This window comes from Paralichthys olivaceus, chromosome 20, assembly GCF_024713975.1.
Source record: "Paralichthys olivaceus isolate ysfri-2021 chromosome 20, ASM2471397v2, whole genome shotgun sequence".
Lineage (NCBI taxonomy): Eukaryota > Metazoa > Chordata > Actinopteri > Pleuronectiformes > Paralichthyidae > Paralichthys > Paralichthys olivaceus.
In genome coordinates, this window is record NC_091112.1 from 14,231,623 (window position 1) to 14,243,806 (window position 12,184).

The 12,184-nt window shown below is 41.7% G+C and overlaps 2 protein-coding genes across 2 annotated transcripts; both read right to left on the minus strand.

Annotated features, from left to right (window-relative positions):
* Positions 1–3,563: 3,563 nt before the first annotated feature.
* Positions 3,564–7,568, minus strand: LOC109631873 (coagulation factor XI-like). The gene is made up of 9 exons (XM_020090906.2): positions 7,428–7,568; positions 7,147–7,303; positions 6,430–6,533; positions 6,165–6,327; positions 5,124–5,242; positions 4,912–5,044; positions 4,608–4,714; positions 4,183–4,342; positions 3,564–3,924 (listed from the first exon to the last, which is right to left on the minus strand). Exons 1-9 carry the CDS (start codon positions 7,486–7,488, stop codon positions 3,822–3,824), a joined length of 1,107 nt encoding a protein of 368 aa, XP_019946465.2. The 5' UTR covers positions 7,489–7,568; the 3' UTR covers positions 3,564–3,821.
* Positions 7,569–8,741: 1,173 nt separating this feature from the next.
* LOC109631500 (glutathione S-transferase A) lies at positions 8,742–11,835 on the minus strand. The gene is made up of 6 exons (XM_020090320.2): positions 11,480–11,835; positions 11,311–11,376; positions 11,009–11,114; positions 10,165–10,283; positions 9,155–9,240; positions 8,742–9,042 (listed from the first exon to the last, which is right to left on the minus strand). Exons 1-6 carry the CDS (start codon positions 11,645–11,647, stop codon positions 8,910–8,912), a joined length of 678 nt encoding a protein of 225 aa, XP_019945879.2. The 5' UTR covers positions 11,648–11,835; the 3' UTR covers positions 8,742–8,909.
* Between the last annotated feature and the right edge of the window lie 349 nt (positions 11,836–12,184).

Genomic DNA, 12,184 nt, shown 5'->3' on the forward strand with positions numbered 1-12,184 from the left:
GCTGGCGGTCGGACGGACGGTATGGTGGTGGAATGTTTGTGGAGGGTGCATACGTACTCACACACACACACGCAGACAACACACCAACATAGACACACACAGGCTGGCTGGCACTATTCTAGCCTCTGAGTGGAGGAGCCAGAGTCACCACCACAGCTTCCAGGAAGGACGACCACAGTCACACTGCGCTGGGTTTCCCACGGGGGAGGGGAGGCCAGAGGGAGCAGGGAGGAAGGAGGGAAGGGAACGACAAGGAAAGAAGAAGGAAGTGCTGCATGCTTGTGAGTGTGCATCTGAGGCACGGGCGTAGCGAACAGACTGACGTTGTGGTTCAAGCAGAGGAAAAAAGGAGGGGTTTCATCATGCAGGGAGGACGGAGCAAGTTTGAAACCAGGAAGTGAGAGAATATTTCTCCCCTGCTGTGAAAATAAACACACTCACGCATTAGTGCACAGTCTTATTGGAATGTGCGTGCGTCGCTTCCATTTAACATCCATCTCTATTTGTGTCTGTGTTCCAGGAGTGTTGTGGAGCCCAAAGTCTGTTTACAGTCACATAATGGGGACTTTTTAAAGGACTTTCTAATGGAAACAAGAGCCTGACCCCGTTATGTGAAAAAAATGAGGGCTCAATGTGTTTTAAATAAGGTGTTTATTTTTCACCAGTGATGCTGCTGATGCAGGAGGCGGGTCTACTGTTACCTGCCCTCTGATCTGATCAGTGGACCAATTATTCATCCGTTTTAAACAATTTAAAAAACAAAACAAAGTGAACACTTAACACAATGCATTGAAGTGAAAAGAAAAAACAAAACACAGTACAATAATGAGTTAATTGTAATTCCCATCATCCCACAACTGCTCCACACATACAGCTCCTTAGGCAGAATTCTGACATGACTGTGGCCAATTTTGATTATTTCAAGAGGAGCAGGTATACGGTGATGATGTGATCGAGTTAGGAGTGACATCAAACGTGAATTAACAACAGTATCTATGGTTAGGTGACATGGATTGTAAAGTAAATCAAATAGAGCACATACATGAAATATTGAATCTACTTGTTCATGATGGTTTGGAATAGGAATGGTTGTCTGGATATGAACCATTTTAATGCCATTAAGTATGTGACAGCTTCCACACTGAAATGCCTTCCATCCACAATGAGTGGCATTCTTAAAAAAAAACAAACAAAAAAAACAAACAAAAAAAACTTTAGCTCTTCGGTGCAGATAAAAGTAAAGGCAGTAAGAGCATGAGTACACAGTGAAATGAGCTCTGTCAAAACTACTTAAGGTGTTACAGCAACATATGAGGAGGATGCCACACCAGAGTCAACAATGAGTTTATGACAAAACAAAGAAAAAAACAAATACTGGCCTCAGCCAATAGGAAATAATTAGCTTAATCTGTAAAAGACAAGTCAACTTGTGATGCCAACTTTTCATCAATCAATTTAATTTGGTTGTTATGTTTTGCTAAAGTGTCTTTTATGTAAACAGTATGTCTGTTTGGATGGACATTTTTGCACATGTCTGCAAAGACACATTTCTGCCTTGACGAAGATGACAACAAAGTACTTTCTATTCTAATCTCACTCTCGAGCATATACTCAACCTCTTTTGAAACAGGCCGGTTTTCAGGATTAACTCTGCAGGCAATCTGCATGATCAGATACGTCTCACCTACATCAATATTATTCTGCATAATGTTTGTGCGAACAAACAATGACCTATGTGACAAAATCAGCTTTTCAATGTTTGACCGCTGAGCAACATGCAAGTGAGCTAACAGTGGACTGACAGCTGCCTGCTGGATGCCACCGTGTCTGTCAGCTGCTCTTGTGCCATAGATATACAAGTATTCCACCAGGGCTTCAACTTCAACCACTGCTGACAACAGGTTGCCAAATTGAGGTCTGATAGGAACATCTAACTCGTCACTATCAATAAAACTTTACAGATTATCATTATGATAACTCGAGGCACAACACTAAAACATGGCCTCGGGTCACAGCACAAGTGAAAGACACTGAAGATGCTTTTTAACCATTCATCCAGATACTCTGTCAGCATAGGGACGGCTGAAACCAAACCCAGCTCTTCTGAGTTGGCTGAGTGGGGATTGCTGTCAGCTGGTGAGGCCATGCAGGGCCTGACTGCTCCTCCCAAATCAGAAGAAGAGACATGGGGTCTACTGGTTTTGCTGGGATTCTAACATTGGGTTTATTGTGTAGTTGGATGTTAATAAATCCCATGGTTTGGGCTGTTTAAAGCTTTCTGCTGTTGATTTGTGTCAATGGTGGTCAGTGATTTTTATACATTGTAGGGCTCCAGGAGGAGCACCCAAACCTGTTGCAGCCACATTTAGTTCAGCTCAACCCAGTGAAACAGAGTTTGTTAACAAAACAAAGAACAATGTTATTTACAGATTAATTAATCTGTGGGAGCATGGGGGCCTGGCCAAAAAGAACAAAAAAATGGGAAGCTCTGGACCAGCCACGCAATGGGCCGTCGGATCCAGATACTTCCCGTCTACCTCAGCAACAGTATCTAAATGAAACAAAAACCGAAAAAGAAGACTTCAGACCCCCAACTCAAAAAGAAACACACAATAAACACTTCCACAATTGCTGCTGGCACTGATGCCAGAGAGAGACTGTCCAGCTTCCCTTAAATACCCCTCCACATAATCACACTCATCACACTCACCTGAGAGGAGAGAGAGTGAGGAAAAGGAGGAGAAAACAACTGAAGCACGTAGCACCAGGAGAAAATGCAGGGACACCGAATTATTTAACTTCAACCAAAATAAAAAAAGACAGGGGATCCAAAGCTCAAAGCGATTGACTGAAAACAGCGTTTTGTTTTCGTCAACCTCTGAAGAGAATGTGAAAATATATTATTGTATAAGGACAAATTTCAGTGAGAGGATCTTATCCTGCAGACGTGTACACACAGAGATGTATGAATTAATACAGCATAAATCCATTTTTTGGAAACATAAGAACATGATTAAATTAAATTAAAAAGAAAATTAAACTAGATTAAATGTATAAAAAGATAATTGAACACAGGAGTGTGGGAAGGTGCAAGATCTAGTTAAAGGCTGAAGAGAAGAAAAATCGTCTTAGTCTTTTTTTCAAAGACTTTCACTGAACTTGCTTCTCTGATGTGTAGCAGTAGTCTGTTCCACAACTTGGGAGCATAATTTCCAAAAGCTGCATCTTGTTTTCTTTCAGCTGTTGTTGGGAAGTCAATAGACATTCTGCAGATGATCTCAGTGACAGTTACCTTTGAATATCTTCCAGGGTTAGGAGTCATGCAAATGTGCAAAAACAAATGCTCAAATTAGCAGTGATTATCGAGTTGTATGTTTGCAACTGTGTCAGGCAATTACATGCAGGAATTTTAGGTATCTTATAATAAAATCTAATGGTTGTGTTAGAATATCTTGTTGCAGAGAGACATTTTAATATCATCGTGCACCTCATTCACACTCTCTACAATAAGAGGTAGAGCTCTTTGAATACTTACTTTCAAATAAAGGAAGCAGGATGAAAACTTGTTTCATTGTAAGTTTTATTTGTCATGATGCAACACAAACACGTTCTTCTGTGGTTTAAATGACAAACAGTCCGGAGAGAGGCATGAAGTGTGGGTGTATGTGAAGTCAGATGTGGTGGTGAAGCCTGAATGAGGATAAGGAAAGTGTGTGTGTGTGTGTGTGTGTGTGTGTGTGTGTGTGTGTGTGTGTGTGTGTGTGTGTGTGTGTGTGTGTGTGTGTGTGTGTGTGTGTGTGTGTGTGTGTCTGTCTGTCTGTCTATGCACAGCTCCTCAGGGAGAATCCAGACACGACATTATTCAATTTCTTAACTGTTGTAGGAGAAGGTGCTGTGATGACACGCTTGAGATAACAGCGCCCCCTGGAATAAAATCAACAAACAGGATCTTTGATCAAACACCATGTAGTGTGCAGTGCCACGCCTCAACCACACCTCCTATCACCTATCACCAAGACTAAATATACCTGATCAACCCATCACGCTTGTCTTCCCTTCATCCATCCTTACCTCTGCTCATCCTCACTCATCCTCACACACATCCCTCATTCCTGGTTTATGTTTATGTTGACAGTATCTGTGATTCTGCAGGTTTGCATGCATGCATAAAGAACACTGTACCTTAAATCAGGGTTGGAGTAGGATTCAGTGAAGTAGGTGTAGAACTGGCAAAGACGATCTATAGAACAGGTCCTCTGACATATGTCTGGAAATTCAATCGACTCAAAGCGAATGTCAGAACCTTGGAAATTGACTCCTTCATGAGACACTTGAAGCCAACCTGTCAGCAGAGAGGGACAGGGTCACACTGCCCCTGCTGGCCAAAGCACAAACATACTACTCTAACAAGTTTACATTATAACCAGATCGAAGTGTCACCTTTCTGCACATGTTGCAAAACTCGGTTCATCATTGATATTTGTTGGATTCACAATGGGTGTATGATACATGTCTGCATAAACAGTGTGTAAAACAGTTCAGTGTTTGTGGTTTGTGAAGATCCACAAACAGTGTGTCCAGTCTCAGTGTTGGTTTGTGATACATACTGTCATTCATCCAGCAGAGGTGCACCGGTATCCCAGATGTGACTCCCACTTTGGCTCTGGTCACCATTTCAGATGGATTTCCCTTCAAGTTACATTGGAAGTTATCGCTGCAAAAATAATCAATAGAAATATGTCTGAGTTTAAACCAAGCAGATCAACATATTTAGCTGAAGTTGGAGAACCGAAGGTTTAACCCCCTAAAGGAACGTCAAGACACTGTTCCAGGAACAACACATATGGTGATATATACAGTATATATACATTGCCGCATGAGAAGTTAATTGAAGTGCTTGTTTCACAGTACCTGGTATAAGAGAAATATGTACAGCGTGGATTATCAGTGCACAGAGCCTGACAGTGTTCAGCAGAGGCAGCGGGCAGCTTTTCAATGTTGTCTCCCTGGACGTCAGTGTTTAAAAGAAGCTTTCCCTGGCAAACTGTAAAACACACAGGTAGTAGAACAAGAAACCATGTCAATGACTTCCCGCAGGATGTTGTGCTTCCACTCGTGCATACCTGGTTGAAAGTATTGAGTTATTTGCAGATTGTGGGAGAATCCAGATACTGCGCCAGCCTCTCTTTTTATTACAGGAGTCCTCGGTACTGACCAGCTGTGTTTAAGGTGACATTTGTATCTGGGAAAGAACAAAGAAACAACAGCATCATTTAATGTTAGAACCTGCGACGTCACGCCACCCTCCTGATGCCAGAGATCCACCTCCCGTCTCATTGGATGAATTCACTGCGAGGTTGCAAAATGTCTGTGGCTCACTGAGGTTATCTCAGCTTGTGCTTTTGCTGGGCGAGAACTTTGACACAGAGAACTTGCATTATAAAGGGAGGGTTTGGAATTTGAACGATGCAAACAAGCAATGTTATTTGGGTTGAATGATGGGAAATCTTCCTGATGGGACTCAGACGCAAAATCATGGATGAGGCGATGTGATGAATTGTTATTCACGTCAAGCACCAAACAGCAAAGAATACATGTGAACATTAAGAGTGACCAAGACAGACTGAGAAAGGTCTTTCCTTCGTCAAACCTCATTTGTTTGATAGCACAGAGGGGTAAAGAGGATATGATGCAATTACAAGGCAACCAAACAAACCCTCCTGTTACCTTGAATAAAATGTGGGATTTATCTTTGTTTGAACATTGTTTAAACATTATGGATAATGTGAGTTCACAAGTCAAAATCTTTTTTTTCGCTTTTAGACACATTAATGAAAAATTGTTTCATATTATATTTTTTGATTTTGACTCCTTTTCACTTTCTCTCTTGAGTCACCAAATCTCATACAAAAGAAAGGATTAATTGTTGGACTGCCCCTTTAAATGATTCAATGCTGGGTGGGTACCATTCTGTATAACAGTGGTGGATCTTTGTTGCATAACATAACCCTCTCTCACACATGCCAAAAAAAGGTTAGTGTCAACCCTTTACATCCATCCACTGAGGTCTATCTCAACCAATGACAAACTCTGCCTCCAGAGCAGCCACGTGTTCAAAGGAGGAAAGTTTAAATTGAATGAAACATTACGTTACCCACTTATACCTTATGTTCTCTGGTGTGAAGATGCCATTTACAAAAGTAAAGAACCGACAGTCGGGGTCCTGCGTGCAGACCCTCTGACACTCTTCATCACTGGATGTGAACAATGATCTGTAGTCTGCCCCCAGGAAGTCCACGTTCTGGTACAGCTGAGACTGACATTGTTCTGCCCAGGTGAGTAGACAGAGAGAGTTAAAGAGAGCGTGACCATACATCACAAAATAAATATGCAGTTTTTTCGAATGATGTAAAATGTTTGTGAGCTTACGTAGCTCTGAGGGGCACTTTTTGAGAGAAAAGCCTGAAGTGACACCCTGTAGTGGGGCCTTGGGCTTTAAAGAGGGAGGGACCTTGAGGTAGCAGTAGAAGTTCCTGCAGAGAGAAGCATGCATCCATCCATTATCTATACCACTGAGGGGTAAGATGGGATTAGCTGGAGCTGATCCCAGCATCACAGTCACACCCATGGACAATTTAATCTAACCCCAATCTGCATGTTATGGGACTGTGGGAGGAAGTCAGAGTACCCAGAGAAATCCAGCACAGACTTGAGGAGAAGCAATTTATTCATTTAGTTTTTTTAAGAGTGTGACATGTTATGGTGTGTGGCCTGGTAACAAAAATATGAAGAAACAGTGTATATAGGTCACGATTTGGCTCAATGGCAGATGTAGGATGTTCAAAATAAAGGGATCACAATTTACACAGAGGGGCCAATCTCCAACATCCATGCACAATTCCTGAAGGTGCACATTTAAGTCATTCCCTGTATACTGTTATCTCTGCAGCTTTGAGCAAAGCCACATAGCATTGAATATATGATGTGTTCAAATACACTGTGTTCTTTGAAGAAAGCTGTGGTCGATCAGATTTTAGCTGGGGTCAGTGCCCCCCCTGGCTGCACCCCCTGCTTTGCTCTATCAACTTAAAAATGTTACAGTGCTTCAATGGATTGCATCAGGAGGTATGCTTCAGTGTTAGATACCTGTTATCTCTGGTCCAGTCTTGTCGAATAAAGGTGAAGAAGAGACAGGAGGGGTGCTCGGTGCACAGCTGCTGACAGTGCTTCACATCCGGAGAGTAGAGGAATGTTATATCTGTTCCCGGGAAATCCACATTCACGAATAACTCTTGACCACACTCTGAAGAAATGGGAAGAAAAAACACAATTAAATGTACACATAGATGCAGAATAAATACATTTGACTACAAATATGTGGTAAAAAAAAAAAGGCCACACTCTTGTCAAGTAGTGATATGTATTACCTTGACTGAAGCAGAAGCTGCAGATAGAGAGCAGACCCAATAAAATCAAACAGGACCCCATCTTCTTGTTTTCACCACAGAGGAAAATAAGAACTGCGGTAAAGAAGGCGGCTCTGCAACTGCACACAGGCCAAAGGGCTGTTGCAACATTTATATTTCCAATCTATTTGTACAACTAAGTGTTGACACATGCAGTGGTTGGTTAACATTTCGATACAGCCCCCTTAACATCCACAAATCATTACCAATATTATTGTAATGTCCTCTTTACAGGGAACACATGATTAACCACATGCTCTCCATACATGGGTTTAAATTTAAATTTGGTTTAAAGGTACTTCAACAATCTGTTTAAAATCAGGTTTAAAGTTAATCCCATGCAAAACTTTACATAACACAGTATGGTCCTGTGTGGTGGAAATAAACTATGGCCTCTCTCAGAGTCCAGATTGACTGCTCGAAGGAAGAGTCATGTGAAGGGGTAAAGGTTTATTTTGCGTCGAGTCCGAAGTAAAAGACTGAGTGTTTCAGTGAGATGAAGCAGAAGATCACAAGGGCTCTGACCCAGACTGTGATTTGACAATGTTTCTTTGTAGTGTAGGTATGACAAGATCTTTCTTTAATTGTATTTAGACACTGTGTTTGCTGGAATGCCACAAAAACAAGGTCTGAAAACCAAAATGAGGTCGAACCAAAGCAGAGGACAATATAAACAGCACATTACTGACCTCTGCTGTCAAAAGCCTAAAAGTGGAGGGATGACTGTGAAGAGTTTAACACATGAATTGCAAACTTGCCATTTGAGACCAGATTTAATGCCTTTGGTCAAATATACTTAGGTGTAGAAACTTAGTTATAGTTTAATACCATTGCATCATTTATATATTTAATTCATATACCGCACTATGTTTAGTATTCACTATATATTCTGTCAATCATAGCTATTCTTTAATTTGTGCAGATAGTTTATAAAAGCATGCACAATCAAACTTGACAACATGAGGTGCTGGGCAGAAGTGACTAAAACCACAAGGCCTGTGCCTGAAACATGAAATAAAAATAAAATGAATAAGTTTATGGGAACATCCACTGATGTGAAGTCTACTAGAACGGCCACCTTCATAGTCTTGTTTTTCATTTCTGTTGATACATTATATATGTTACGTGTTTGGCTGCACTTTGTTCCTTGATAAATATGTAGTTTAATTTGAACTTGATCGCTCCTCTGAACACAGACCTCTGAGAATCATTATCCTGTCAAAGGTGGATTCGAAGAAAGCTCAGTGTAAACTGATATGAATAAAGAGTCAAAACTGAAAGTAAGTTTTTATTGCTTTTTCGTTACATGACGAAATATGAGTCTTTTACATCAAAGACAAATGGTAATAGAAAATGAGCAGAAGTTCCTGTCAGATACATTAGTGCAATTCAAGGGATGGTCACATATTACACAACGAGAGCCGTCAGTGCAGGTTTTGAATCTCAGAAGTCTTTCAGCATGTCTTGTGCCTTTGGATTCTCCAGCCAGGTGGGGGGCCAGCTGGCTTTGATGCTGGGTCTCACCTTCAGACAGTTGTAGTACGCCGCCAGTTTGGGGTAACGCTCCTCACACAACCTGGACAATGGAGAGCGGTCATTTCGTATGCATTGCTTTTTTAAATGTATCCTTTCATCATCGTTTGTCATGCAGCTCAACACCATTTTCATTGTCAGTTTTGTCCGCTTACCCAAAATGGAAGAGATAAGCGACACCAGGGAAAAAAATGATATCAGCCAGTGAGAAGTCCTTTCCCGCCACGAACGAGCCGGACGCCTGGAAAACAAAGATCGAAACTTGAAAAACAAGTTGCAGTTTTACTTGGTTATGTATTGGACTAGGTCTTGGCTGGGTGCAAACACTTGCTAGTAAAAGTGTCACGAGACGCAAAGTAAAACAACAACTAGTCATTTTCACACTTCAGATCTTGAACCAAATTTAAAACTCAATTAAGTAAATTTTTTAGCCCAATTTCCACTTTAGGTGCAAAGTTAAGATAATCATTTTGTATCTGTTGTTCTTTGTATAGTTAAAACAAACAATTAAAAAAGAGTTATATCTAAATTGTGAAATAATATATTTGTTGTATTAGTTTAAACAATTGTTTGTAGTGACTAATACAGACCACAAGGTGACAGTAATGTCCAGTTGAAGGTTACAGTGAAGAGGTATGAACATTTGTCCATGTCCTGACACACAGCTGCTCAATAAAAGGTTAAATGCAGAAATGTGACGTTCCGGTTACAGTTAAGTCCCCACACATGGCCCCAGCCTAATATTTAATAGGTGTGCAAGCTGCATAGATCCGCTAACTCTCGACTAAAAAGGTGAACAAGCTCCCAAACAATGCATTGAACTGGACTTGAACTTTAAAATGTGTCTCAAACTAAACAGGTTGTGTCACCATCTTGAAAAGATAAAGGTTCATTTTTGTGTCATGGAGACTGTGTATAAAGAAGGACGACATGACAGCTTCCCAAACTTAAAGCCAAAGCATCTTGATCGCCCCCTGGTGGTTGACTGGGTCATAGACCCCCCCACCTCCTCCATGTAAGTGGCTGAGACACACAGCTTATACATTTTCCTCAAAGATGGTCTCATTCATTTCTGGTTGTTCAGTTAAAAGTCTACCCATGCAGCTCTCTCACTCTATCTCTCTTGCTGTCTACATCTGATGTTACATTTTATGGCTGGGTTTACCTTCTGCAGATATCCCTCCCACAGCTTCAGCTCAGTGATCAGATTCTCTTTGTTTCTCTTCACAGCAGAGTCGTGTCTCTCTCCCTCTGGGAACTTCCAGTTGTAGTAGATAACATCCCCTGAAAGAAAAAAGAAAAGAAAAATCAAACAGGCATTCAGTTGTGGCAGCTGAGTATGTCGGCAAAGATACAAATGGATAAAAATCTATCCAGACGATGCCCATCATGGACTCCTACTGTTTCCTGAGATTTATTGTTTTCATTTCCTTTCAGCAGCAGAGGGTGGAGTCAGTAGGGAGGTTATGTAACTGCTCAAATTAAGTTTGAAGCAGCCGACTCAGGAGAAGTTAACTTATTGCACAACTTCCTAACTGCAATTCACAGAGCAGCCATCTCTTTTTTTTTGTGCCACCCTGTCCCATGACTTCAGCTGCAAGCTGCTCTGAGCATGTGAGCCTTTGTGGGATTAACATGTGACCTCCCAACATCGCTACCTGATTCATAGGATACAATCGACCCAGAACTAGTTTGTGAATGCGATGCTCATTAGTGCACGCCACAGCATGTGTTTTTCAACAGCTCAGGTCCCTCGGGTTGGGAGCGGGCTGGTCGATGTTCAGCTCCTGAAGACATCGAGTCTCTGGGGTTTAAGAGGTTGCAGTTTGTTGCATGATGTTGCCAAGTGCAGGTCAAAGAGACAGCCCAACCAATTACAACAACAATTTAGATCATGGACTTATTGCTGGAAGACCTGGAATGAACAACACCTGATACATTTCCAGGAAGAACAGGTTGTATGTTGTCTTGCTAAAACAGTGGTCAAACACTTTCAGGGTTTAACGTACCCATTTTCTGGCCGAGCGTGAGACTCTCAAACATGCGCTGGTACATCAATGCCTGCTCAGCGGGGCAGTCGGGGATCAGCTTGGTTCCCTGGGACTTGAACTGGCTCTGTTGTTATGGAGAAATGAAAAAGACTGTAAACAGCTGTGTGGAGCTCCAGTTTCTTTTCCTGTGCAGTGTAAGGTTTCTGATTTTCTGCAGAGAGCACATGGAACACAGCTACCCATTATCCCCATGGAGAGATATGGTTTCACTACAGTGAAACTATAGACCTTGTGCAACTAGTTCAGGAACAAGTTCTCACCTCCAGGTATAAGCAGGCACCGCAAGACTCATTCACAACGTTGCTCCCATGTTTGAAGGAAGGAAGCTTTAAGACACAAGAGTGGAGATGATGCATTGTTATGCTTTGCAAAAAAATTAAACATATCAGTGGATTCCAGGAAAATGATCGATGTTACGGATACACTTACCTGACCCCTGGGGTTGATGTTCATGACAGCTTGGGACTTGTGCTCCATTTTCTCGAAGGCGAGCATTTTGCTGTTGTAGCCCTGCAGATTCTTCTCCTCCAGGGTGATCATGACCCTCCAGCAGGGAGGAGAGCCGGAGCCCCACAGCAGAGTCATGTCCTGGGCCATGGTTTCAGAGGTACAGCACCTGTAAGACACTGGAGGCGAGGAGGAGGTGAAGTGTGAGCTTGGAGTGTGACAGAGTCCTGGTTTTATAACAACACACTCTCCTTCACATCCGGATTGGTGGAGCTAAGCCCACTCCCATTTTTATGTTATCACCAAAGATCTTGCCCCAAGACAGTTCACACCCTCTCCAAGTATGGTAACCCTTTCCTGCACGCCTTTAGTAACTCAGGGCATCATGATGTCATATTCATACACACTTATTTGTATTAACTGCACACTGCATATCACACCAGATGGTTGCATTTATAAATTATCTCTATGTGGATGAACAATAATAATATCTCTATGTACTGGTCTTCTGCTTCTCAAAACAAAGTTACAAAGTGCAAAACATTCAACAACAATAAAAACAGAGTCATAAAAGAATAAAATAAATTCAAGCATGACTAAAATGTCTCCTGCTTGTATGAACAGGCATTAGCAAAGCCAAATGTGTGGAGGGAGGACTTCTCTTGCTCTGTATTCATACTCTTTGAG

What these genes read in the sequence shown, in the direction of transcription:
- LOC109631873 (XM_020090906.2), bottom strand. Translation starts at nt 7,488, where the DNA reads ATGGGGTCCTGTTTGATTTTATTGGGTCTGCTCTCTATCTGCAGCTTC. An exon ending in CCTCTGCTGGATGAATGACA is followed by an intron (nt 4,343 to 4,607) that starts GTATGTATCACA and finishes CTCTGCTGACAG; the next exon opens with GTTGGCTTCAAGTGTCTCAT. An exon ending in TACTCCAACCCTGATTTAAG is followed by an intron (nt 3,925 to 4,182) that starts GTACAGTGTTCT and finishes ATTTTATTCCAG; the next exon opens with GGGGCGCTGTTATCTCAAGC.
- LOC109631500 (XM_020090320.2), bottom strand. Translation starts at nt 11,647, where the DNA reads ATGGCCCAGGACATGACTCTGCTGTGGGGCTCCGGCTCTCCTCCCTGC. An exon ending in ACATCAACCCCAGGGGTCAG is followed by an intron (nt 11,377 to 11,479) that starts GTAAGTGTATCC and finishes TGTGTCTTAAAG; the next exon opens with CTTCCTTCCTTCAAACATGG. An exon ending in GCTTATCTCTTCCATTTTGG is followed by an intron (nt 9,043 to 9,154) that starts GTAAGCGGACAA and finishes TCCATTGTCCAG; the next exon opens with GTTGTGTGAGGAGCGTTACC.